This window comes from Lepidochelys kempii, chromosome 2 (genome assembly GCF_965140285.1).
Source record: "Lepidochelys kempii isolate rLepKem1 chromosome 2, rLepKem1.hap1, whole genome shotgun sequence".
Classification (NCBI taxonomy): domain Eukaryota; kingdom Metazoa; phylum Chordata; order Testudines; family Cheloniidae; genus Lepidochelys; species Lepidochelys kempii.
In genome coordinates, this window is record NC_136381.1 from 262,194,587 (window position 1) to 262,220,133 (window position 25,547).

The following is a 25,547-nucleotide window of genomic DNA, read 5'->3' on the forward strand; positions in this document are numbered from 1 at the left end:
TGATGTAGCTCAAACAGGGCTGGATGCAGAAATTGGGTGAGGTTCTATGGCCTGGGTGACGCAGGAGGTCAGACTAGATGATTGTCGTGGTCCTGTCTGGCCTTAGGCTGCATGAACGTATTCCTAGAGTTGCTGCTTAAATACCCTGTGCTGTGCTAGCTGTGGACAGTCGCAGGTGGCGGACGCCTAAGATGGAGGGGTTTCTCTCTCGCTGGGGGTGATTAGATCCCTGTCTTGCAGTGCCCCAGAGCTGCAAGACACATTGTAGGATCTAGGGACCTTGACCTTCAAAAGAAAAGCAAAGTACAGCTCGAGAGGGAGCAACCAATTACACTGTTCTCCAGCCTCGGGCTGCTACTAAACAGCTCCAGCCTGGCTTTAAATTTTTCCAGGTGATGCCTTGCCTTAGGCAACAAGAAATACAACAGCTTAAATCCTCCTAACCAGGGCTGATAATTAGTTAAATAATGGGAGTTGGAGTGTTGTGTCCTGTAATTGCGTAATTGCCTTTAACAGGTGTGTGGGTTTGGCAGGCAGAATGCAGCACCTTTTGAGAGACCGCTGCGGGAACTTTTGCTGCGCCCTGTTCTCTGTCCAAGAACATAGAGGAAGCTAGGCCAGCTGCTCTTCAAGTGAGCAGTAAAACCCCCACTGACTTCAATAAATCCATCCTGGGGCTGACCTAGGAGCCCTGAGTGAAAATGTTCCCAGGCAGGTGGCTAAAGAAACCAGACTTGACTCATGAGGCTGAGCAACATCGGCCGTATTTTCCATTATTTTCCATTAGCTTGAGAAGTCGCTATTGATTTGTTCCGATGGTTTGCTGACCCTGCTGGGCAGAGGAGCGGGGGACGAGGGGATGAGTTATCCCAGTTGCTTAACAGCACAGCTTTCATTCCCTGCTTACAGCTTTTTTTCTTTTGAGTCTTCATTTAATGGATGTGAAAAAGACCAACCTTTTGGTTTTGAACTCTTCACCGTGCCGGGGCCCTCTCATTCTGCAAGGTATGTACTTATGGCTAGGGGGTCAAGAAGAGAATGCCATCTTCCATAACAGTGAGAGAAACCGTGTTGGATAGAGTAGCTATGTAACTTAGCACTGAAGTGAAGGGGCGGGGGAGGGAAATGGGAAACATAGCCTAGTAAAAATTAGAAGCTAGTATACATTGTGATGTACTAGCGTTGGGTGTATGAGCAAGTGACGTTATCCTGTGGGCTCGTTGTAGACAAGGGATGTGTAACTTCTGTCTGAGGTAGCACAGTGCAGTGGTTAGGGGGCTAGACTGGGACTTGGGAGATCTGCGTTCAACTTCCTGCTTTATCACAGATTTGCTGAGTGACCTTGGGCAAGTCGCTTTGTCTTTCTATGTCTCAATTCCCCACCTCTAAATAGAGAAGGCGATTAACCATTGGCACAATTTACTAAGGGTCACGGTGGATTCTCCATCACGGGCAATTTTTAAGTCAAGATAGGATGTTTTTCTGAAAGATCTGCTCTAGGAATTTTTTTGTGGGGGGGTGGGGGCGTTCTCTGGCCTCTGGAATGCAGGAGGTAAGACCGGGTGATCACAGTGGACCCTTCTGGCCTTGGAATTGACGAAAGTGAGGATGTCATGGTTACAGGGCAAGCTGCACTTCTGGCCCCCCTGAGGGCAGCCCCTCAGGTTCTGGGCCTCTTGCCCTTTTCCTGTCCCCGGGTGGAGTTCCCCGTTCTTCCCCTCACAGACCATGATCTGGTGACACCACCTCTTCCTTTGCAGGTCCAGCTGGGTGCAGGCACCTGATTTTCTTCCTATGGAGAGCCAGTGACCTTCTTAAAACCTTGTGATTTTTATTTAACAGTAGGAACAAGCACTAGACAAAAAAAGATTTTACATTAACAAACAGCATATACACGTCTATCTTACCTAAAGGTCTACCATCCCAGAAGGACTGCCTGGCCTAGAATCTCCAGACACGCCCAGTGGGTTCCTGGGTCTGATTCTAGTTGCCGTCTGGTTTCCCCTGCACTCCCCAAGACTCTGTCTGTCCTGTTAAATCTTGCCAGCCTTCTTCGTCCTACAGGATGGGGGAGGGATAGCTCAGTGGTTTAAGCATTGGCCTGCTAAAAAACCCAGGGTTGAGAGTTCAATCCTTGAGGGGGCCATTTAGGGATCTGGGGCAAAAATTGGGGATTGGTCCTGCTTTGAGCAGGGGGTTGGACTAGATGACCTTCTGAGGTCCCTTCCAACCCTGATATTCTATGATTTAGAGAGAGAGGCTTATTCAAGTCTTGGTGAGCTTTGGCCCGTGCTGGTCCATCCAGTCAGGTAGGCTCAGTGTGGGATTGAGCTAGCATCACTGGACTAATAGTCCTTGCATTGTCCCTTTAACAGTCTTCAGTGTCAGCTGGTAGTTGTCTAGGTCATCTTCTCCATCTTCCCTCTACTCTTGGCTGAGTAAGAATTACTTAAACCCAAACACGGAAAACACCATCCTGATAGCCAGACCCAACAGGCAGCAGTAATAAATTCTCACAGGTCAGTTCCATATTCACTAGAGGGGATAATATGTTCCCTACCTTACAGGGGTGTTGTGAGCAGAAATACAGTAAATAGTGTGAGGTTCTCAGATACCCCAATGATGAGAGCTGCATAAATGCCTTAAGGGCTTTTCTATGTGGGAAAGTTTTAGCAGTTATCCAGGTATCGTTATACTGGTAATAAAACATCATCTTCAGTGTATAAAAAAAAAAAAAGTACTCTTACACCAGAATAAGTGAATGCCCACACAGGGGGTTACACCAGGATGGCTATTTCTGGTTAAATTCACACCTTAGGTTATATAGAAAAAACTTTCCCATGCAGACTGGCCATGGATGGATGGATAGATGAAGTGGGCTGTAGCTCATGAAAGCTCATGCTCAAATAAATTGGTTAGTCTCTAAGGTGCCACAAGTCCCCCTTTTCCTATTGTCACCTGTGGGCGCTCTGAAGTAATAAAGGCCCTGTAATTTTTATCCCCCAGAACTGTAGGACCAGCATTCTAGCCCCAGCTCCCCACGTGTGTGTGTTTTAGACCATCATTGTTTCTTGTCTGCAGCCTTTGGGTTTATCTCACTGTAACGTGTGTCTGTGCGTGGGTGTGTGTACGGTGCAGTACTTCGCCGCAGGATGCGGGCTGACTTGCCGTATGGAACGCTGAGCGCCGCTGAGGTTCTGATCGTGCTAAGCTCAGAGATGCTAAGTAGTAGCAGGGGAGGGAAGCAGCTGAAATCACTACAAGCCTACATGCTTGTCTGGTTCCTTTTGTGGTTTGAGGAAAGAAGCCAAAGTGACCCTCAGGACTTTTTACTATAAATTCCAGCTCTTGGGTTGAGCAGGAACACTGTGCCTGCTGCAGCCCGCGGTGATGGATGCCGAGGGCACGCTGGCTCTCTTGTGACTTTCCCCAGACTTAGTGTGAGAGGTGTGTGGTGTGTGTGCCCGGTGATGCCTTTCCCCCAGATCCCGCTTTGTCACAGCCCATGTGAAGCAGGAAGGAACATAGCACTTGCATGCTGCCACTCTTGTCGAGTAAATTCTCATCTACGCCAATGCCCCTTGGCATCGCTCTGGCAGTGTATAGGAGCCTTCAGGTGGATGTAAGCTTACTCTCCTTGTAAGGCCCCGTTTACACTGCCAGTGTGGGGCCAAGGGGACGTTCGTGTAGAGGAGAATCGCGCCCTTGGTCTTCAGAGCTGCTTCTGAAACAGATAAGGCTTGTGTGAAATGTGGTCTCCCCTCTCCATACGCCCACATAACACCCGTTAATTCCCAGCTGGAGGGGCTGTGCTCTCGCAGCTGGAAAATCACGCTGCCCCCCTGCTCAAGCGATTTAATTGGGGATTGGTCCTGCTTTGAGCAGGGGGTTGGACTAGATGACCACCGCCTGAGGTCCCTTCCAATCCTGATATTCTATGATTCTATGATTACCGAGTCGGGGGGAAAAAATTCCCGTCTGTCCATCATCAGAACCATTTATAACCTTGCTTATAAATGTACCCTTCAAGAGCTGTGTGGAAGGCCCTGCAGTGGGAGTTCTTTCAGCTGGCCACAGACCAGGAATGGCGGAATGCAGAACAAACTGCACCCACGCTGCCCTGCCAGCCAACATGCTCTCGAAAAGCCAGGGGCTTTTCACGAGCCGGGAGGGGAGTTCAGTCCTCTGGGCCCATTCAGCTCTTGGAGGCTTTGCTAAGACTGCTGACAAGGGTCGGTGCTCTGGATGACTCTTTCTGTGCAGGAAGGGTCTTGCTTACCTGGGCACTCCATATACCTGGGAACGTGGCCACATCCTGTGCTGCTCTCCAATTTTAATTCCTTTTAGCCTCCCAATGCAATTGATGCGTCACTGAGCTAGTGGCTGAAAAACTCCTAGCTCTTAGAAGAGCTCAGCAGGTGCCGTGGCGGATGATCTACTACTTGAAGTCTTGGTCGGTGCTGCCTTGTGGATAGACCATTGACCTGAGAATCAAGAGACCTGGGTTTCAATTCTTGGCTCTGCGGCTGGCTTGCTAGTGACTTTGGGCAAGTCACTTTACCTCCATCCGTCTCAGTTTCCCCATCTGTAAAAGGGGGATATTGATACTGACCTCCTTTGTGAAGGGCTTTGAGATCCACTGATGACAAGCACTGTGTCAGCGCTGAGGATTGTTACTATTTGATTTAAATCCGGATAGGAGGTCTCTCTAAAAGTAAAGCTTTAGCAGCTACTGGGCTTGATTCAGGAATTACTGGGCGAACTATGGTGGCCTGTGTTACGCAGGAGGTGAACCTAGATGATCACAAAGATCCCTTCTGGCCTTTCCACCATGAACGTGAGCCATTGGCTTGCTCTGGATCTCCTTGTGGTTTGGTTTTGTTCTCCCCTGGCATTACGGCCAACTTGCCTCAATTTTGATCTGATGGCACTTTCCCTGTGTCCGTTCATTCAGTCTCTGCTGTTCTACATAGGTTCTTATACTGCGCTCATCACTGCAGTATCTGAATGTCTTCCAGTCATGCATTAAGCGACTAACATCTGCCGCGTGTTGTTTGTTCTCTCAGCCTCTCCCCGGGGGAGAAGCGTATGCAGTTTGTGTAATTTTTTTTTTTTTTACTATCGATACCTGTTGCTCTGTGTTTTATATTACAGAAGGCCAGGTCTAAGAAATGCGCCTCGCACTGGGAGCAGAAGGTGGTGAGGTTTGTAACGGCCCTTAGTTCCTGGGGGAGTTCATTTCACAGTCTCGAACTAGCCCCTCAGAAAGCTGTCTCCTGCAGACGAGCTTTACCCTGATCATAGAGAGTTCCATTATGCCAGAGGAGCAGCGTTGTCGACCACGGTCTTCATTGTGGAGCTTTAGACAGACTTCTAGCTATCCTGGGCCCAGGCCATTGAGCGCCTTGAAGATAAGGACAGAGACTTTGAGCTTGAGTTGCTCTTCTCCCGGTGTAGAGAGCAGAGGACAGGCTGGATGGTTCATGGTAGTCTGTGTTGCAGCGTTCTGTACTAGTTGGAGTTTCCAAAGCACTGAAGTTTTCATGCCCAGGTATATCCCATTGCTCTCGACCAGCTGAGAGGTGATGGAAGGGTGAATAACTGAGGCTAGGTCACCGTCTGCTAGGATAGGACCGAGTCTCAGCACCAACCAGAAGTGATTGAAAGCATTACTCATGGATGCTGCTCTGTGAGAGCTCAGCATCAGCAAGGATTTCAGGAGTACTCCTAAACCACAGTCTGAATTGACCAATTGTGGGGATGTACTTTTAACCAAAGGAGACTGCACCGTGCTGGCAGCAGACTCTTCAGAATGCTTTCCTCTGCCCACCAGCATGACCATTGTCTTGCTCGGGTTCAGCTTCAGACAGTTGTTCTTCATCCATGAACTGACCTTGTCCGAGCACTGGGCCGTCTTGGTGGCAGTGGTGTGGTCATAGGTGGTGAAGGATGAGGTAGAGCTGTGTGCTTCTCCAAAAGCAAGAACACTGCATGAGGCACCTAGCCAGCTGTGCAATGCTGTGCTCTGCGGTGGTGAAATATTTTCTTCCTGACCCTGGTGGTCAGCCCTGAAGCATGAAATCTGATCACCTTGATCTTCTCCTGCATGCTTGTAAAAGTTGTGGGTCATAAGAATGACTTAGCCCTTCTTAAAACAAGCTAGCTGTAGTATTTGACGTGCTCTCCTGCAACAGTGAGTTCCACAGGGTGAGTAGGTGGCGCACATGTGTGTATGTTTGCTTTCCTTTATTTGTCCTAAGGCTAACGAGTAAAATTTGAAAATGTCTATGGGACTTAGGTTTCTGCATCACTTTGGAAAGTGGGACTTAGAGGCTCCTTTGGAAATTTTACCCAAAATGTTCAGATTTGGGTATTTAAAGTTCGGTTCCTAAATTCTTATTTAGACACCTGATTTTCAGAGACTCGGCTCCTCATGTGTGTGACTTAGTCCTCATCATCTCAGAAAATCAAGTGTCTGCAATAAGAATTTAGGTGCCTAACTTCAGACCACCCAGGTTAGAAATTTTTGTTAGGCTTAAAGTCACCAGTTCTTAATTGAATTGAGTATTTAGGCTGTTTCACACACACGCACCTGGGTACCAGGAAGATCAATGCCTTAGTGATACCTTGTACCTGGGGCAGGGAAAGGGTTAATCTTTCGAGCATCTGAAATCTTCATCCAGAGTTCTAGGTTACTTACACATTCTGACTAAATCTCTCCCCCACTGCCCCTCTGCCAGGACCACAAGAGCCTGGAAGGTAATTGCCGCTCACAGATACGGCTGGAATTACTTTCGCTGGGAGCCCATTGCTGCTTGCGTTTCTCAGAGCAGTTGTTAGGAGGCATCTTTAATCCACGGGTTGCAAATAAAAAGCACAACAGTTCTAATAACGGAGATTAGTTAGTGCTGCATGTTGGGGTGGGGGAGGCCAGCAATCCAGCATGCATGCCTCTCTAGTAGCTAGGCCTAGATTCTCCTGGGCACGCTCTTATCTCATGACTTTATTATGGTGGATTTTTGATCAGCTGAAACAGAGAACCAAGGGGCTAAAGCTATAAAGTGCTCTGAAGACAGCAGGCCTGACTTATGCTAAGGATGCTTTAAGCCACTCTAGTAGCATAGAGGGAGCCTTAAAGTGGTTGGAACAAGCTCTCCTGTGCAGCGAGGCTGCCTGGCTGGTATGTAGTAGCTCTCCGACAGCCTAGCTCACAGCCCCAGCATCGGAGGACTGGGCTGGTGGAAAATTTTCCATCAGAACTGTTTAGATGGAAAATTGGGTTTTCAGCTGAATTCAGTTTTTCACAGAAACTGTCTGCTTTCTACACACACACTTTTGGGGGGGTCAAAAACTCACAGACCCAAAAATTGAAATATTTTGACTGAAAGCCACAAATGGCATCATGGGGATCATAGAATCATAGAATATCAGGGTTGGAAGGGACCTCAGGAGGTCATCTAGTCCAACCCCCTGCTCAAAGCAGGACCGATCCCCAACTAAATCATCCCAGCCAGGGCTTTGTCAAGTGGGGCCTTAAAAACCTCTAAGGAAGGAGATTCCACCACCTCCCTAGGTAACGCATTCCAGTGCTTCACCGTTAGACCAGGCAGGCCGGCCTAGAGAGGAGAAATAAGAGCATGCGGTACTTGAACTACAACTCCCATGAGGCACCAGGGCAGTGTATCCAAAGTGGAATATTTCTGTTTTTCGTTAAAATATTTTGAGTTGTTGCTTTTTTGCCAAGGAGTCAAATTTTTCTGTTGAAAATGTGGGGTTTTGGAGAAAATTATTCTTTTTTTCATCAAAATTTTCTGTAGAAAAAAGCCCATTTTCTGACCAGCTCTTAACTAGGAAGCAGTTTGGAGGCGTGATCAAAGAGCACTGCCCGAGGACTATTCTGTTTTTTGTACAGCCCCGAGGCTGCTCTGCCATACGGTGGGAGCTCGGCAGGTCCCTGAGCAGCCCCACAACACAGGCAGCAGAGCAGGTTGGGAAATGGTCTTTTGTTTCTGCAAAAATTATGATGAAAATAACTCTTGTTTCGTTTTTTCGTTGAAATTTTTCTGCAAAAGAACTTTTTCCCCAAATTTTCATCAAAAAACTGGAAAATCCTAATTTTTTGGCCAAAATCTGGATTTTTTTTGTTTTGTTTTCAGATGTTTTACAGAAATATTTTGATTTTGGGGCTGAAAACTTTCAGGTTTTGTTTTGACATTTGAGAACCTGAAGAATGTTGTTGGCAATCGATACATCCCATGGAGGTTTCTGTGTTGACAACAAAGCCATTTTTCATAGGAGGGGAAAAAAAAGTTTTGAATGAAAAACGTTGACCAGCCATAATGGGGAGTGCAAAGGTAACTTAAAGTCCTCTTTACCCCCTATCTGCATTCTCTGTCCCTCCCTCAAGTGCCGCAAGAGAGCAATTGGGAATTGGGCCCATTCCTTCTGGGCATTTGGGGCATATCAGGGATGAAGATACTAGTATCTAATGTGCTATAGTGGAGATGGACCTCAATCCGAACCCAAATCCCCCGCCACCAGTCGGGGGCATTCTGATCTGTGTCTGAACCAGGCAGCTCTGGCCACGTCTCTGCAGTCATAGTCCAAGTGACTTTGCCCCTTTGCTTAGTGGCTCAGGTGCGCCTTCGTCTCCATTTCAAATGATCATTTAAGCCTGTTCAGGGCTGCGTTGGAATGGTAATGACTGAAAGTTGATGGAGTGAGGGTGGGGAGGGCGTTTCGCCATTCATGGTGGCCTAGGTTTGGTGTTCTCAATCCAGTTCCCAGGGAACAGGCATCCGTTGAGCCGCAAATTGCGTTTGTCACAAATCGTTGACAGTTTCTGCCGACGGACGAAGGGTTGAACTGGCCTGAACTCCCCTTTCACACTGTGGATGAGACTGTGTAGCCAAATTCTTGAAGAACTCATATTAACATCAACCTGGGGCTTTGTCTCCCTCTAGTGGCTGGATCTTGTAAGGAGGTTTGAGTCAGCTATTGCATTTATGGACCTGGGCTTTCAGCTCAGGTAGCAGAGCTTCGGGCTTTTGAATCCGGAGATCCCAAGTTCAGACTGCACAGATAACCAGAGCAGGGTGGGTGGGTAAGGAGATGGGGACAACCTATTCTCTCAGGTCAAAGTCCCACGGCAGCGGATCATAATAAAGCCTGACACTTGCAATGTGCTTGTCATCCAGGGATCTCAAAGCACTTTATGGAAGTGGGCAGTTATTATTGTTCCCTCTTCACAATTGTGAGGGGACAGACGGGGGAGGTGGTGGAGCCCAGGGCAATGTTACCGAGAAGTTATCAGTCACGGAGTAGAGCCAGGTGTATTTGTTATCAGTGTGGTGGTCTGATTACTAGGTTAAGCTGCCTCCCTTGGCATCTAGCTTCTGTTGTGGGAAGGGAAAGGAGGGACCATTTAAAGGAAAAGGTTTTTTCAGTCTTGAATTCTTGCATCTCCTTTCTTCTCTCTCTCTGCAGCTGATAGTTGAAAAGACAACTGACTACCCTTCCGCTGAATACTCTCTGGTGGAGGATGTAGCCCTCCACTTCACGTGTTTGATGGACAGGCTGAACGAGCAGCGCCTGTTTCAGCCGGACCTGTGCGACGTGGACGTCGTCCTAGTTCAGCAGAAGAGCATCTTCCCCGCCCACAAGGGGGTCCTTGCCGCCTACAGCCAGTTCTTCCACTCTCTCTTCACCCAGAACAAGCAGCTGCAGCGGGTAGAGCTGTCCCTGGAGGCCTTGACTTCCCAAGGCCTCCAGCAGATCCTCAACTTCATCTACACCTCCAAGCTGCTGGTGAACGCCTGCAACGTGCAGGACGTCCTGAACGCCGCCACCGTGCTGCAGATGAGCAACATCGCCGCCTCCTGCCAGGAGCTCATCAACACCAGGTCCCTCAGCCTGGCCATGGCCAGCGACATGGCCCTGCCCCCCGACGCCTGCGGCAACGCCGTCCCCCCGCAGTACTACTGCGAGATTAAGCAAGAGGTGGACTCTCCGCACCCCAAGATCTATGCCCGGGAAGGTACCGATCCCTACTCGGTGCGAGTAGAGGACAGGGTGGGTGGAGGCGCCAACCAGCACCTCCCGACTGTGGCTGCCAAGCAGTATTACAAGGAGGAGAAGGATGGTGGCCTGGCCACCATGTGTAAAATAGAGGGTGGGGAGTCGGAGGAGGATCTGGACAGCCAGGGCTCTTACAACCGGGAGCAGATCATTGTGGAGGTGAACCTCAACAACCAAACCCTCAATGTCTCCAAGGGGACGGAAGGGAAGCCCACCGCCAATGAAGCTGCCGCCGTGATCACCCGACCAGACAGGGATGGACATGACACCGAGGAGGAAGGGGAGGAGGAGAATGAGGAAGTGGGGGAGGAGGAGGAGGATGCTGAGGTGGGGGAGGAGGAAGAGGAGGAGCACAGCGAAGAGGAAGACCTGGAGGAGACCACCGAGGAGGAGGAGGAAGAGGACGACGATGAAGAGGCGTCTGAAGTGAAAAGGGAAAAATCTGGGCAGCCTCGCAGGGGGAGCAGGTTGTCCAAGGCCACCAAGTCCACCATGTCCACCAGGTCCCAGGATCTAGCCAAGGTGGTGGAGGAAGAGGAGGGCCAGCGTGGGAGGAAGAGGAAAAAGGAGCAGGATGGGCTGGGCCCGAAAGTCAAGCTGGAGGAGAAACAGCAATACCCCTGCAAGAAGTGCCCCCGCGTCTTCAACAACCGCTGGTACTTGGAGAAGCACATGAACGTCACCCACAGCCGCATGCAGATCTGCGACAAGTGCGGCAAACGCTTCCTGCTGGAGAGCGAGCTCCTGCTGCACCACCAGACGGACTGCGAGAAGAACATCCAGGTGAGCCGCCGTCATGCCCCGCCTGGCCCCAGAGTGCTGCAGAGGGGCCCGGGCACTCTGTGCCACCGCCTGGTGACATGCCAGAAGTATGCGGGGACTGGGCATGGTACCCTCCCAACAGAGCCTCAAGTGATGCTCCAAGTACTCTGAGGTTGCGGCTGGTGCTCCTTATGGCAGTGGGGTTTGTGTGTGTTGTCCTGGGGCTCTAGTGGTACCAGATCTCACTTTAGCTCCCAGTTACCCAGCACAGCCCGATTCCTAGTGGGTGCGGAGGAGAGGCAATAAGTGATCTACACTGCATGGCTCTGACCACCTTATAACAGGAACAAAAACACTGAGGTAAAGTAGAGGCATGGCCCAGGATACTGCTGTGTCCTGTGGGGTTACTATAGCCTTCTGAGCTATTGCTGGAGAGCTTTGTATTTTAAACAAGGGCCGGCAGAGGTGGGGCTCTGTCCAGTTTTCCTGACTGAAAGACTTGGAGGGCTGGGGGGTGGGGATGTCCCTAAATAACAGGGTCTTTGAGTGGCAGGAATAAAAATATAAACATGGGGGTGAGGGTAGCGGGTAGGGAATTGAAAGGATCCTGGAAGCTACATGCCCTGAAATGCTGTTAGAGGGGCTCATAATGAGGATTAAAGGATTGGCCTAGTGTCAGAGAGCACTGGTGTGGCATCTTATAGAGGGCAGGCTGTGGGCACAGAGAGAATATGGCATAGAAATCTAGGAGACTTAAGGCTGTGATGAATGGCTGGCGCCAGTGTGTTTGAAGCCCGTGTTAACAGTGGCATTGCAGATCCATAGCTCTGACACCAGAAAAGTTCCCACCAGAAAACATCCCACCACTCCGACATCAGACCCACGGGAGTTCTCTTACTTTAGGGCAGTGGTTCTCAACCAGGAGCGCACACACCCTGGGGGTACCCAGTGATCTTCCAGGGGGTACATCAACTCATCTAGACATTTGCCTAGTTTTACAACAGGCTACATAAAAAGCACTACCGAAGTCAATGCAAACTAAAATTTCCTACAGACAATGACCTATTTATACTGCTCTATATAGTATACACTGACATGTAAGTAATTTTTATATTCCAATTGACTTATTTTATAATGATATGGTAAAAATTAGAGAGTAAGCAATTTTCAGTAATAGTGTGCTGTCACGCTTTTGTATTTTTACGTCTGATTTTGTAAGCAAATAGTTTTTAAGTGAGGTGAAATTTGGGGTACACATGACAAAGCAGGCTCCTGAAAAGGGGACAGTACTTTGGAAAGGTTGAGCATCCGATGAAGTGAGCTGTAGCTCACGAGAGCTTATGCTCAAATAAATTGGTTAGTCTCTAAGATGCCACAAGTACTCCTTTTCTTTTTGCGAATACAGACTAACACGGCTGCTACTCTGAAAACTGCTTTAGGGTGTTGACAAATGTCAGTTGTAGAACTGCAGTGCCAACTGCTGGAAAGAAACTAAATTGCAGCACTGCAGCGAGTGGACAGTGGTGTGCATCCTCATGTTATTGTGTAAACGTGAAATATGAGCAACAGGGAATCAAGGAAAACGCTGGGTTTCTGTTACCCCAAACCACTCAAGCATTTCTCTCCTGTTCTGCAGTCACTGCCCCCTGACCCCCAGAGTGTTACACTGAGACACAAGAAAATTCCTTATCTACCGGTGTGAGTGTCTGGGCAGCAATGGGCTTGTCTGGTACAATTGGAACCTCGAGCAGTAATGACCAAGGATTTTATCAGGGTTGTTTAGTATGTAGACGTGAGGAAAAAGTAAAGCTGATTTCTTTGTGTATACATACGTGTGTACACACACACACAGCATAACCCCACAAACAGAGCACAGCCCCCTCCCAGCACACACACAGCACAACCCTTGTATCCAAATGCCCTGATCCAAGGAACTGCTAGCAGGTCTATTTCCGATATTCCCTCCCAATTTACCCAAATACATGCAGTGTCACTCAATCAGTTCGGATAATCCATGATGCTACTGTATATAGGTACTTATCTAACGTTTCTTGTCATTTTTATACGTGTACTTTTATGTACTTAGGCCTTGTCTATAGTAGAAACGTTGCACCAGTTTATTCAAATTGATTTTAAACATCGGTCAATCAATCCAGTTACATTGACACAAACTCCTAACATAGACACACGTCAGCCAATTTAACCCTGTCTTAAATTGATTTAGCTTAATTTGGAAATTTGCTGTGTGACATAAAACAGCTTTAATTCTTGCTGTACATCGGTTTAGCTTTTGTGTCGACGCATTTCTGAATTCAGCTAACCTAGTTTAATCCTTTTAGAAATCACTTTAAGTATGTCTGCTTTAGAGGTTTGTACCAATTTAACTAGATTTAATGGATTCTTAAAATAGATTCAGTTAAACCAATGCAACTTTTCTAATGTAGACCAACTCTTCTTTAAGACAGGTTTCAGAATAGAAGCCGTGTTAGTCTGTATTTGCAAAAAGAAAAGGAGGATTTGTGGCACCTCAGAGACTAACACATTTATTTGAGCATAAGCTTTCGTGAGCTACAGCTCAAGTTTATGCTCAAATAAATTTGTTAGTCTCTAAGGTGCCACAAGTACTCCTTTTTTTTTCTTCTTTAAGAGTAATTTATTGGCTGGCTGCTACATTGGAACGTTACAGGTGACATGAACCAATCAGAATCCAGGAAAAGTTTAATAATACTGAATGCTGCAGCTTCATTGGTTAAGCATTTTTAAAAAATTCTCCAGTGAATCTTCTAATCCATGTTGAACTGACATCATCTTACAAATGTCATTTTTTTTAATATAGATAAGAAAACCCTAGACGGTCCCATGTTATCCTTCCAGTGCTTGAGTGATTTCTTTTTAAATTAATCCAGGTCTGATTTTGTGTGGGTTATCCCTAAAACTATAGCTATGGGCCATGAGGTTGGTGAAGCCGCCTAAAATTCAAACTCTTGCCCTTCCACTACCCACGTGTGAGGGATACTGAGGGATAAGGACTTGGCGTAAAAGATGCAGGAAGTATAGGAGTGCAGAAGGCTTCAAATAAGATAGGTTCACTCCAAGCATAAATAACATTGCTTATAACCAACTTCTTGTGTCAATATTTCTGGGGGAAATAGGGAGGCTCAGTATAGGCCCACCATGGTTGCGAACCTCCCACAATGGAGAAGCCACATCAGAAGGAGAAAAAATAAATGGTCCATAGTTATGGGTAAGGCTGCGATTTAGTCACAGGTATTTTTAGTAAAATCATGGACAGGTCATAGGCAATAAACAAAAATTCACGCCCCTGACCTGTCCATGACTTAGACTATAAATATCCTTGACTAAATTGTGGCGGGGGGGCAGGCGCGCTGGGGAGTCGCTGCTGGGGGGAGAGGCGGGGCCAGCCATGACACCGGTGGCCAGGGGCTGCCGGGGTAGCGCTGCTCTGGCCACCCTGGAGATCTCTGCTCAGGTGGTCCCCAGAGCCTGCTGCTTGGGTTCAGCCGCACTGGCCGCAACAGAAGTCACAGAGGTCGCAGAAAGTCACAGAATCCGTGACTTCCCGCAACCTCCATGACAGACACGGAGCCCTAGTTATGGGCCACGTTCTGGTATCCTTACTCAGGTTGAAGAGTAGTTTATCCCAAGCGTTCCTATTGAAGTCAGCAGGCCAGATTGTCACCTGTTGTAAGTCAACATCGCTCCACTGAAGTCAATAGCTACATCAGCTCCACCAGCTAAGGTTCACACCCATTTGCATCCACTCGTGGAGTAAGGCACTGCTCAATGTGAGTTTGAATATCCGAACCTGGTCCTAAGGTCCTGAAACTGAACTTAAAGCAGAATTTAAACTTCAGTGTACTGTATGAATTACACACACAATAACCTAAAAGATTAATATTAAATTATTAATTAAAATATTAATATTAAAATATTACAGTTGCAATCTCCATCATTTGAAAATGTCAGAATTAAGGTTGCCTGTGCAACCTTAATTCAGCCCCTTGCATGTATGCATTATGGTACAATCTTTTTAGATGATCAGATACCATTTTTTTTCCACAGGACCTTTGCCTCATTCCGTGCACAGGATAGTTATTCAATATTTGGTTTTCTCCTCATTGTTCAGAGTGCACCCCTGTGTTATTTTACTGCACACTATTCAAACCCTGCTATGAAGATGAAATCATTAATGCCCTTATGGGCTTTTCTGTGGCCCGCATCACTGTCTATCCAAGTGCTTCACAGACAGTCACCAGTCTATCTTTCCATCACCCCTGGGAGGTGAAGGGATGGTATTATTCCCATTTTACAGATGGGGCATTGAGGCAGAGCGAGATTAAGGTTAAAAGTTTTCAGTGATTTTGGGCAACCAGTCTGAGGCAGCTAGGACCTGATTTTTCAGAGTACTTTGCATTAAATAGCAATTTATGTGTTTAGGGCACAGCTCCCACTGACTTCACTGGCAACTGTGGGCGCTCAACACTTCTGCCAATCTGAAGATGAACCCAGAAAATGAGGACACGCAATTAGTGGCTGCCTGTGAAAAGTTTGATTGAAGTGATTTGTTCAGCATCACATAGGAACTGTGCAGGGATAGAATCCAATTTCCAGGGCAGCATTCAGCTGCCTTAATATTGTAACCCTGGGTATGTCTACACTGCAGTTAAACTCCCGTAGCTGGCCTGTGTCAGCTGACTCAGGCTCCTAGGGCTTGGGTGGCGGGGCTGTAAAATTGCAGTGTTGATATTTGGGCTCAGGCTGGAGCCTGAGCCCTGGGACCCTACGAGAGGGAAGAGTCCCAGAGCCCAGACTCCAGCCTGAACCGGAATGTCTACACAGCAATTTTTAGCCCCACAGCCTGAGCCCTGAGCATGAGTCACCTGACACGGGCCAGCAGCGGCCATGCTGCTCGTCTTTTGTTCCCGTGTAGACATACTCAATAAGGCAGAAGTCCCATGGAAAAATGGTAGATGATCATGTAATTAAAGATTGTATCATAATGCATACGCAGAAGGGAACAGAATTAAAATTGTACAGACAACCTTAATTCTGGCATTTCCTAACTTTTGAGTGCTGGACTTCAACCAAAATTGCCACTTTTCTGAGAATTTTCAGGCAAATATTTTGATTAGTTTGAATTTAAACTAATCTATTTTATAAATCTACGTACAAACTATTGTGCATGTGAAGGATTTTGCCTGGTACTGTTTTCTTGTACAGTTGAGCCATTATTTTAAAATCTTAGTGAAAATCTATAGAAGTTTTTGTGCATTTTTGTGGTAAAATAAGTATTTTGAGCGAATTTATGTTCTTTCTGTGTCTGACAGTGATGCAAAGCTTGTACAGCAGTGAGACGTTCAGTTCTTTGATCTGTGGATTGAGGGGAATAGCATTGTGGAATATGAAGAGTGTAGTGACGTTGTGCCAGGTTGGGGAAAGTACAAGTATCTAACAGGAAGGAGGTTAGAGAGTAGGGCTGATTGAAAACATGCGGATGACATTTTTTTTCAACAAGAAAATGGCTTTCTGAATAATACGAATCTGCTGGACAGTGCTCGGAGCATAACTGGGATTGTGTAGTTAATGAGGTTGTTCTCTGTGGGACATCCGGAAGCTGCAGAAGTTGTGTAGTGAATGAGGTAGGGGACTGCAGGAAGAGAAAGGAGGGTCTTGTGGCTAAGGCAAATGCTGCCCTGAAGAATTGGAATCAGTCCCTGCCTCTGCTACTGAGTTACTACTTGATGCTGGGCAAGTCACTTAAACCAAACTTCCCAGGTGGCCATTGTGTTGTCTTTAGTTCTTTCTTTCTGGGTTGTCCACCTTCAGACACTTGGGGCGTGACTAGCCGAAGTGCTGAGCACGCCCAGTCTGAAGTCAGTGGGAACTTTGCTTTGGACGTATACAGTGCTGCTAGCTAATGTAGGGGAAGGAAAGTTCGTTCTCGGGAAGGGCTGAGCTACGCCTTGTGGCTAGAGCGCGGAACGCTGAAGACGAGCTGTGAAAGCACTCGGGTAGCGTGCAGGCCTGTTGAAGATCCTGGGAGAAATATGGGGAACTGAAGCAGCAGACACATCTGATACCAGCCCTGAATGGATCCCACAACACTTTACACACATGGCTAACGGATGTCGAGCGAGTTGGGCAGGAAAGGGAGAACAGTTTTCCCTCCACACTGAGAATGCAGATACACTGGGATTGACAGAATAAAATGGCCAAAATTGGAGTGAAGCCCGGATGCTAGATTTACCACATCGGTGATTACACAAAGTGCCCTGGGGGTCTTCAGTGACCACATATGTTTGATTTTACAAGCCCCATCCAAATTACAGCATGTGCCCCCTCTGCTGGGGCTTTGATTACCTTGGTGAGTCAGTACTTTGTCACGTCTTTCAGCAGTCTCCAGACCTTGGGGTTTGGGGATTTCCCATCCAAAACCTTGGGGGTTTCCCATCCAAATGCTGGCCACGTCCAACCCTGTTTAGCTTCTGTTCTCACCAGCCCTGGCGGCCAGAGCTGGCGTGGCAGTGGAAGCGGACTGAGCTGGTACCGTGAGAAGCAGAGAGTGGGTTAATCCCTGCAGTTTTGGCCCTGCGTTGAGCTGTGCTTGTTAAACGGGTCTTGAAACCAAATTTGCAATCAGTCTCCTTGTGGAATGTGACGGATACAAGCTTAGGGGACGAGATAGGGGTGGGGATTAGCAAAAGGAGAGGGACTTGGGAGGCCAATAAAAGAGAACTGCTGCCTGTGAAATGTGAAGGGGCGCTGTGTCCTTGTGTCTCAGTAAATCATTGCTGCTGGGTAAACACAGCGAAGGGATTATACCAAGCGCACTATCCTGTTTCTAACTCCTTCATGGTAAAGGTGTGTACAGGACACTGGGATGCTTGATCATCCGAAGTCAGCGATTCCTTAGCAGTCCTGTGACTTGCCTATTCCAAGGGGTAGCTCTGAAAGTTTATCGCCTGGAAGTGGAGCAGAGAGAACTAGAGCCAGGTTATGGCTCTGTGAGCCACTGACTGTTGAGTAGGGCTAGTGGGGAAATGCACGTCGTTCCTGAGCAGGGTGGAGCAGGGTGATGTGTGTGTGCTCAGCACCCTGAGCAGCTGATGCGGTGGGGCAGCTCGTATCTTCGCTCTTCCCTGTTGAGCAGCAGTAGATCTCCAAGAGACAGAGGAGCCGCAGGGAGTGGTGTGGTAATCCAAGAGGGGCAATCTTCTCTGGGCAGTTGGTGCTGAGCCAGCGCCCAAGCATGGCAGTAGGGGCATTGTGCTGAGAGAGGCCCTCGTCTGAATGTGACATAAAACTGAAGCTGTAGCCGACAGGCCATTAATGATCCCAAGGCAGCTTTTTGGTCAGATGCCCCTGAGCTAACTATATTCAGCCTCCGTAAATCCCTCCTCCAGTGACAAGTGGGATCGGTATTCTGGTGTTATACTGTGTTAAACGTCTCATCCCCCGACCCAGAGAAGGCTGCAATTCAGCGTGGGGGCGAAGTGCTCCCTGCGTGTCCTGTAGCAACGAGTGGGGCTTGTCATGAAAAAGTTTGGTGAAGCTGTGTCAATTCCTGCCCTGCTCGCTCTTGCCCTCAGCGACGGTGCTGCTCATTCACACTGTCATTCCCCTTCGCGGCGATGGCTCCTCGTGAAAGCATCAGGGGTGCGGTGAAGGTGAAGCCTTGCTCACAGGTCAGTTCTAGCCGAGTCCCGTAGTGAATGAACTCTGGAGCTGCAATGCCTGCTCCTGCAGGAGGGCTGTAATAAGAGGCAGATTTAGGACTTTGTGGGGTTCTTCGTGATCCAATGCTAGCTGGAAAGGCAGCGAAGGAAACCTGGGCGTGTGCTGGGCTCTGATTGCGAGGCTATAGGTGGTTATGCCATGTGAGCGTTATTAGTTACATTACGGTCGTGCCTTGGAACCCCAGTCAAGGATCAGGGCCCGCATTGTGTTAGGTGCTGTATGGGCAGGTAACACAGACAGTCCCTGCCCCAGAGAATCCATGGTCTTGGCGATTCTGCGCCCAGCTGATGCTGATGTCTGGCTGGACTCCTTTGGGATGGCTGCTGCTTTCATGCTAGGTCTGAGCCAGCATGGGAGCTGGTAGGGCCTCCGGGGAATACAAGGAGCTTGCATGCAGCAGGAGACTAGCACTCATTGCATGCTGGGATACCACCATCCCCAGCTGGGAGGCAGCCCCAGAGAATCTAGTTCCCAAGGACAAGCTGGTCCTGGTGCAAGTCCCACACTGTAGTGCAGCTAGCAGCTGGAAGGGTGTCTCCAGGCTCTCTCCGTCCTCTGCCTTCCCCCTCCCTAGAGTATGTACAGCCAGGGAAGAAACTGGCACTAGCCTGAAGCTGAAGAGAAAGAAAGGCTGAGTCAGGCCAGTCTAAGAGGTTCTGGCTGAGGTTTGCTCCGTCTTTCGGTTCATTTGAATCCAAAGCGAAGCTCAGGAGGATCCTAATCAATCCTGCAAACACCACTGGGTTTTGCGTCGATTCCCCCCAGCATTGCTGATGGTTTGAAGACACATAGCCTATGGCTTACGTTCAGAACAACACCTCAGGCTTGCTGTGGTCTAGGATATCCATCCCCCTACCCACATGCTGCTGCTTAGTCTGTTCACCGTAACTCTGTTTCCCTCTCTGCTTGCTAAAGTAAAGATGGTAGCGTCCTCTGCCCAAGGGAGGAAAGGGAGGATCCACACAACAGCAGATGCCCAGCCCCACCACCACGCATGTCCCACTCCCTGGGATCCCTGGGATCCAGCCTGCATGCATCAGGATCTGGATCTACAGCACAGGCCCTCAGCTGCACCCTGTAAACGAGGGCCAGTCAAGAATTTTCCATCAAAACTTTTCTGACCGTAGATTGGATGTTCCGCTCAAGCCGAACGAATACTTCTGGGTTTTTCAACCAAAGGTCACCATTTTCTGAGAGAAAATTTCAAGAAACTCATTTGTTTTCATTTTTGTCAAAAATGTTCCGGGGTTATCCCATTTCCCGAACTGCTCTGCTACAACCACATCGCCCCCAGTGCAGTAGCCATCTCCATTGGCTGGTGCAGAACAGCTTGGCTGAGGTGTTGCTCTTCCATGCATTCGCTTTCTCCGGTTGACCTCGTATCACACAAGTGGGCAAGAGGAGTGCGATTGTTAGGAGTGCACAGGGGAGGTGCATAGAGTGAAAAAATTCTGTCCGCACCCCCTATTGTACCACCCACTGTAAGGTGACAGTTTGTCCCATGATGCTACGTTTAATTTTGTCAGCTGGGGCTGTATATTTTCCCTGTATATTTCCCCCTTCTGGCATATTTCAGCCCCTGTCTTATTCCTCTCTTCCCTTGCAGTGTGTGACATGCGGGAAAGCGTTTAAGAAACTCTGGTCTCTCCACGAACACAATAAAATTGTCCATGGCTATGCAGAGAAGAAGTTCTCCTGTGAAATCTGTGAGAAGAAATTCTACACCATGGCACATGTGCGGAAACACATGGTTGGTGAGTGGATGGGTGTTTGTGCTTAGGCCGCAGGGGCATCATGCTTAATGGAGATGCAGTTTAACCCTACCCCCATACTGCGCTGAAGAGGTTTCCCACGTATCTCTTAAAAAAATGAAATTAGAGCTGGGCAAATGACAGATTTTTCAGTTCAGTGGCAGTTCTGAAAAGTCGGGAAAAAATAGATTCCGGTTGAATTAAATGTTTCATTGGACAAAATCAAGCCATTTCAATTCTGACCATTCTTAATGTACTTGAAATTTTTAAATAAAATTTGTTTCAAGACAAAACATTGAAACCGTTTGGTTAAAAAATGTCTAAACAAAACGTTTTCATTTTTCTGAATTGCTTTCAAATGAACAGTTCAGCAAAACTGACACCTGAATTCGTGAAACGTTTGGGTCTTGTCAAACCTGCATTTTTGCTTGAAAAAAAAGAATGGCCAAAAAATTTCACCCTGCCCTGCACTAAATGAAATGTAAGTGTTCTCCAGAACTAGTTTATGGAGGAGATGAGAGACGGGCATTTTAGAGACAGTGCTGTTTTCCTTATGCTAATAAAGTTCCTCATTTAGTGTTAAAAGAAAGCAACTCTTACGGTGAATCTTTAGTACTGGCAGGTTGTCATACTTTCAGGGTAACTGCACCTGTACTTTCCCTGTGAGATCCACTTCAGAAGTGCCCAGTCTGGTCTCTGGCCTCCAGTCATCACCTGTCTCTGGGCAGGGACCCTTGTCTCACTCCCTTCTGACTGGCGGTTTATGGCTGCACAGCCCCCTGGCACACCCTATGATATCTCCAGCGGATCTGACAAACTCCTTGTCCCCCGGTGTTTAGTTTCTCTCCAAAGATAATGACAGGGTTGTTGTTTTTTTACCGGTGACCACACAGCTCTTCCAAAGCAAAGTACATTTATTCTTAGGGCAAAAGCATCACCAAGAAAACATATACCAACCAATAAAAAGATTTAAACACTCACCAGACATACCAGGAATCACCCGCGTTCCACATGGAGGGAGCGCTAGTTTTTCCAGTCCTTCCACCAGGTTTGGGGCTGCCCTAAGACCAAAGGTCCTGTCTGTCTGCTGAATCAAAAGGAAGCCTCTTTAAACTCAACCTTTTATACCCGAAGTCTTGCTTTGTCTCCAGCCTCCTGAAAATGGGTAAAATCAGTCGCTCCCCCAGTGCCCCAGGAGCTCAAGCTTCAAAGGCTGGGAATCTACATAGCCAGTTTTGAAATTTTGCATAAATCACTCTCTGGTGAGTCCGTATTCTGCAGGAAACCAACTCAACAGGCCAAGAACACTCAAATACACGTTGCCTGTATCAGTGCAGAGGGCTAGGAATAGTCTATAGTTCATACTGTTTGGTCCGTCTCAAAAGAATGCCTTTTTGAGGTTTGCCTGATTTAATCATAAAATACAATATGTCCGCCCCAAAGATGATGCATGTAGTTGTAATATCTGTCACAGGTCTCAAGTGGCTTGTGACAGAATTCAAGTGGGGGTCTGCTCAGAAAGGTGACTATATAAATGTGACCCTTTCTTTCCAATGGCTCTCAATCAGAGTCAGAGGAAACTGAGGCAGGATGAGCTTTTGGTGCTTGTTAGCCCTGCAGAGCCAACACAGCTATGGGAGGGTGAGCTAGGGTCTCTTCCTCCTCGTGCATGATCAACAGGATTGTTAATTAAGTTACATGGTCAAAGGCTGCTCTTCAGTCATTGAGGGCAGTGGTGCTTGAAAGGAAGTAGGGCAGGCAAAATTTGGCCCGTTTGTTATATGCATGAGAAAGAAAGAATCCAGCTGGACTCTGAGATCCCAGGAAGAGTTTTCAGGGCTGTTGGTTAGGAAAAAACCTCTTTACTGAGCAAGTTTGATCTGGATTTATTGAAAGACAGTAGTTATTACTCTTTATTAAAAAGAAACAAAATAGGAGACAGCATAATTTTTTGTTTCATAAATATTGAAAGAGAGGGTGATGAATACAAATGTTCAGAGAATACAGTGGCGGCTAGGCAGCGTGGCCAGTGAGTTATGGGAGGTGTGCGTATTGTTTCATAAAAGTTATCACTGTTTTTTTTAAAAATTACTTCATGCCATTTGCCCCATCTTTCTGAGCTGGCTCAGCTGTTAATCTTACACAGACGTTAAGTAGCTCCATTTCACGTTCATTCACATGGCAGCCCTCGGAGGCTCGAAGTCCAGATCGCCTTGCTTTGGCGTGCCAGCAATAGGCTCCACCTGGCGGGAGCACCAGCGCGTTCTCACTCTTACGGTCATGACGTAACACCTCCCCCATCAGGCCTTATTGCCTTTTTGTCTTCATTTGTAGCTCACACCAAGGATATGCCGTTCACATGTGAGACGTGTGGGAAGTCATTCAAACGCAGCATGTCCCTGAAAGTCCATTCTCTTCAGCACTCTGGAGAGAAGCCTTTTAAATGTGAGGTAAGAGAAGAAATTCTGCAGACACCCCCCTCCGCAAAAAAAAATCCCTCCCCTCACACCCTCAACATGGTGAGTCACCTGCTTTCTGCTGGAGACTTCCAGTCTGAAATTAGCACACACTCATGCCTGGCCCCCACCAGAAGCCCTTCGGCATCTGAACCCTTTCGTACTAATCTCTTCCATTTCTTGTAACCCAGAGGATCTTTCTGTCATCCAAGCCTCGCCATATGCTTAACAAAGGCTAATTTAGCCTTCCATAAGGCCCCTGGGAAGGATATAATACCTAACGAACCGGCTAGTCATCACCAGGGATCCTAGTTTTCCGTGATAAAAAAAACAAAATTCTCTAATTAAAAAAAACTAGGGCTGTCAAGCAATGAAAAAAAATTAATCGCACTGTTAAACAATAATAGAATTCCATTTATTTAAATATTTTGGGATGTTTTCTACGTTTTCAAATATATTGATTTCAATTACAACACAGAATACCAAGTGTACAGTGCTCACTTTATATTTATTTTTGATTACAAATATTTGCACTGTAAAAAGCAAAAGAAATAGTATATTTCAATTCACCTAGTAGAAGTACTGTAGTGCAGTCTCTTTATAATGAAAGTTGAACTTACAAATGGAGAATTATGTACAAGAAATAACATCATTCAAAAATAAAACAATGTAAAACTTTAGAACCTACAAGTCCACTCAGTCCTACTTCAGTCAATCGCTCAGACAAACAAGAATGGTTACAATTTGCAGGAGATAATGCTGCCCACGTCTTGTTTACAATGTCACCTGAAAGTGAGAAGGAGGCGTTCGCATTGCACTGTTGTAGCTGGTGTTGCAAGATATTTACATGCCAGATGCAATAAAGATTCATGTGTCCCTTCATGCTTCAACCACCATTCGAGAGGACAGGCGTCCAAGCTGATGATGGGTTCTACTTGATAACGATCCAAAGCAGTGCGGACCGACACATGTTCATTTTCATCATCTGAGTCAGATGCCACCAGCAGAAGGTTGATTTTCTTTTTTGGTAGTTCGGTTTCTGAGGTTTCTGCATCGGAATGTTGCTCTTTTAAGACTTCTGAAAGCATTCGCCACACTTTCTCCCTCTCAGATTTTGGAAGGCACTTCAGATTCTTAAACCTTGGGTCGAGTGCTATATCTATCCTTTGAAATCTCACATTGGTACCTTCTTTGTGTTTTGTCAAATCTGCTGTGAAAGTGTTCTTAAAACGAATATGTGCTGGGTCATTATCCGAGACTGCTGTAACATGAATATATGGCAGAATGCGGGTAAAACAGAACAGGAGACATACAATTCTCCCACAAGGAGTCCAGTCACAAATTTAATTAATGCATTATTTTTTTAACAAGCATCATCAGCATGGAAGCATGTCCTCTGGAATGGTGGCTGAAGCATGAAGGGGCATACGAATGTTTACCATATCTGGCACATAAATACCTTGCAATGCCAGCTACAAAAGTGCCATGCGAATGCCTGTTTTCACTTTCAGATGACATTGTAAATAAGCAATCAGCAGTATCTCCCGTAAATGTAAACAAACTTGTTAGTCTTAGCGATTGGCTAAACAAGATGTAGGACTGAATGGACTTTTAGGCTCTAAAGTTTTACATTGTTTTGTTTTTGAGTGCAGTTATGTAACCAAAAAAAATCTACATTTGTAAGTTACACTTTCACGATAAAGAGATTGCACTTCAGTACTTGAATGAGGTGAATTGAAAAATACTATTTATTTTGTTTATCATTTTTACAGTGGAAATATTTATAATAAAAAATAATAATATAAAGTGAGCACTGTACACTTTGTATTCTGTGTTGTAATAGAAATCAGTATATTTTAAAATGTAGAAAAACATCCAAAAATATTTTAAAAATTTCAGTTGGTATTCTATTGTTTAACAGTGCAATTAATCGCAGTTAATTTTTTTGAGTTAATTGCATGAGTTAACTGCGATTAATCGACAGCCCTAAAAAAACCCCATACGTATCCGGATTTTTCTGTGATTAAAATGAAATCTGATGGCCTGAGCCCCTCCAGATTCTCTGTAAAAATTCAAATTCCGTGTTTTTCCGGAGCAAACGGATTTTGAGGATCCCTGCTCATCACTAGTGTGAGTGTTCATCACTGCCCCCTTTTGGGTGTAAATTGAATAGCCAACAGTCTCCTTCTAGCCCAGGTAAGCTATGGTCTATGTGGATGGCCACTCTTGCCATCAGTAGCCATAGTGGGCAGCAGACTAGTTACATTAGTACTGTGCTTATTTTACAGGCAGGGAAACTGAGGTCTTAGAGGTTCTGACTTGCCCAGACTCTCATGAGTAAATAGCCAGGCTGAGGAAGGAACCCAGGAGTCCTAGCTCTCAGTACTGCATCTTACTCACAATCCCATTACTTCTGTCTGCTACCAGCTTTCACTCATTGTCCTGTGGAGTAAGTTAAGGGCTTAAGCCAACCTGTAACTATTGGGGGTCAGGAAGAAACTTTCCCAGGAGGGCAGGTTATCCCATAAAGTACCTACCTGATGTACCCTCTGAAGCAGCTAGTGCTGATCACTGTTGGAGACAGGATACTGGACTAGATGGACCGTGAGACTGATCCAGCTTGGCAATTCCTGTGTTTCGTGGAGGAAAGCAGCGGGATGTTTTGGGGATTGGTATTGAGATACAGAGGTTTACACCTCCCAGGTCACCAGTCCACAACCACTGGCTGTTTTATGAGGGATCT

General features: G+C 46.9%; 1 protein-coding gene across 6 annotated transcripts in view; it reads left to right on the plus strand.

The window, feature by feature from the left end:
- The window catches only part of ZBTB47 (zinc finger and BTB domain containing 47), a 96,970-nt gene that overhangs the window by 55,367 nt on the left and 16,056 nt on the right, over positions 1-25,547 (plus strand). For 4 of the 6 annotated variants that reach the window (XM_078851867.1, XM_078851866.1, XM_078851868.1 and 1 more), the window contains exons 2-4: positions 9,487-10,860; positions 20,204-20,351; positions 22,683-22,798. In XM_078851867.1, the coding sequence (XP_078707993.1) occupies positions 9,487-10,860; positions 20,204-20,351; positions 22,683-22,798 (1,638 nt within the window). Of the gene's footprint in view, positions 1-930; positions 1,006-9,486; positions 10,861-20,203; positions 20,352-22,682; positions 22,799-25,547 lie in introns of those variants that run through there. The other 2 variants (XM_073334796.2, XM_078851869.1) reach the window with 2 other exon arrangements.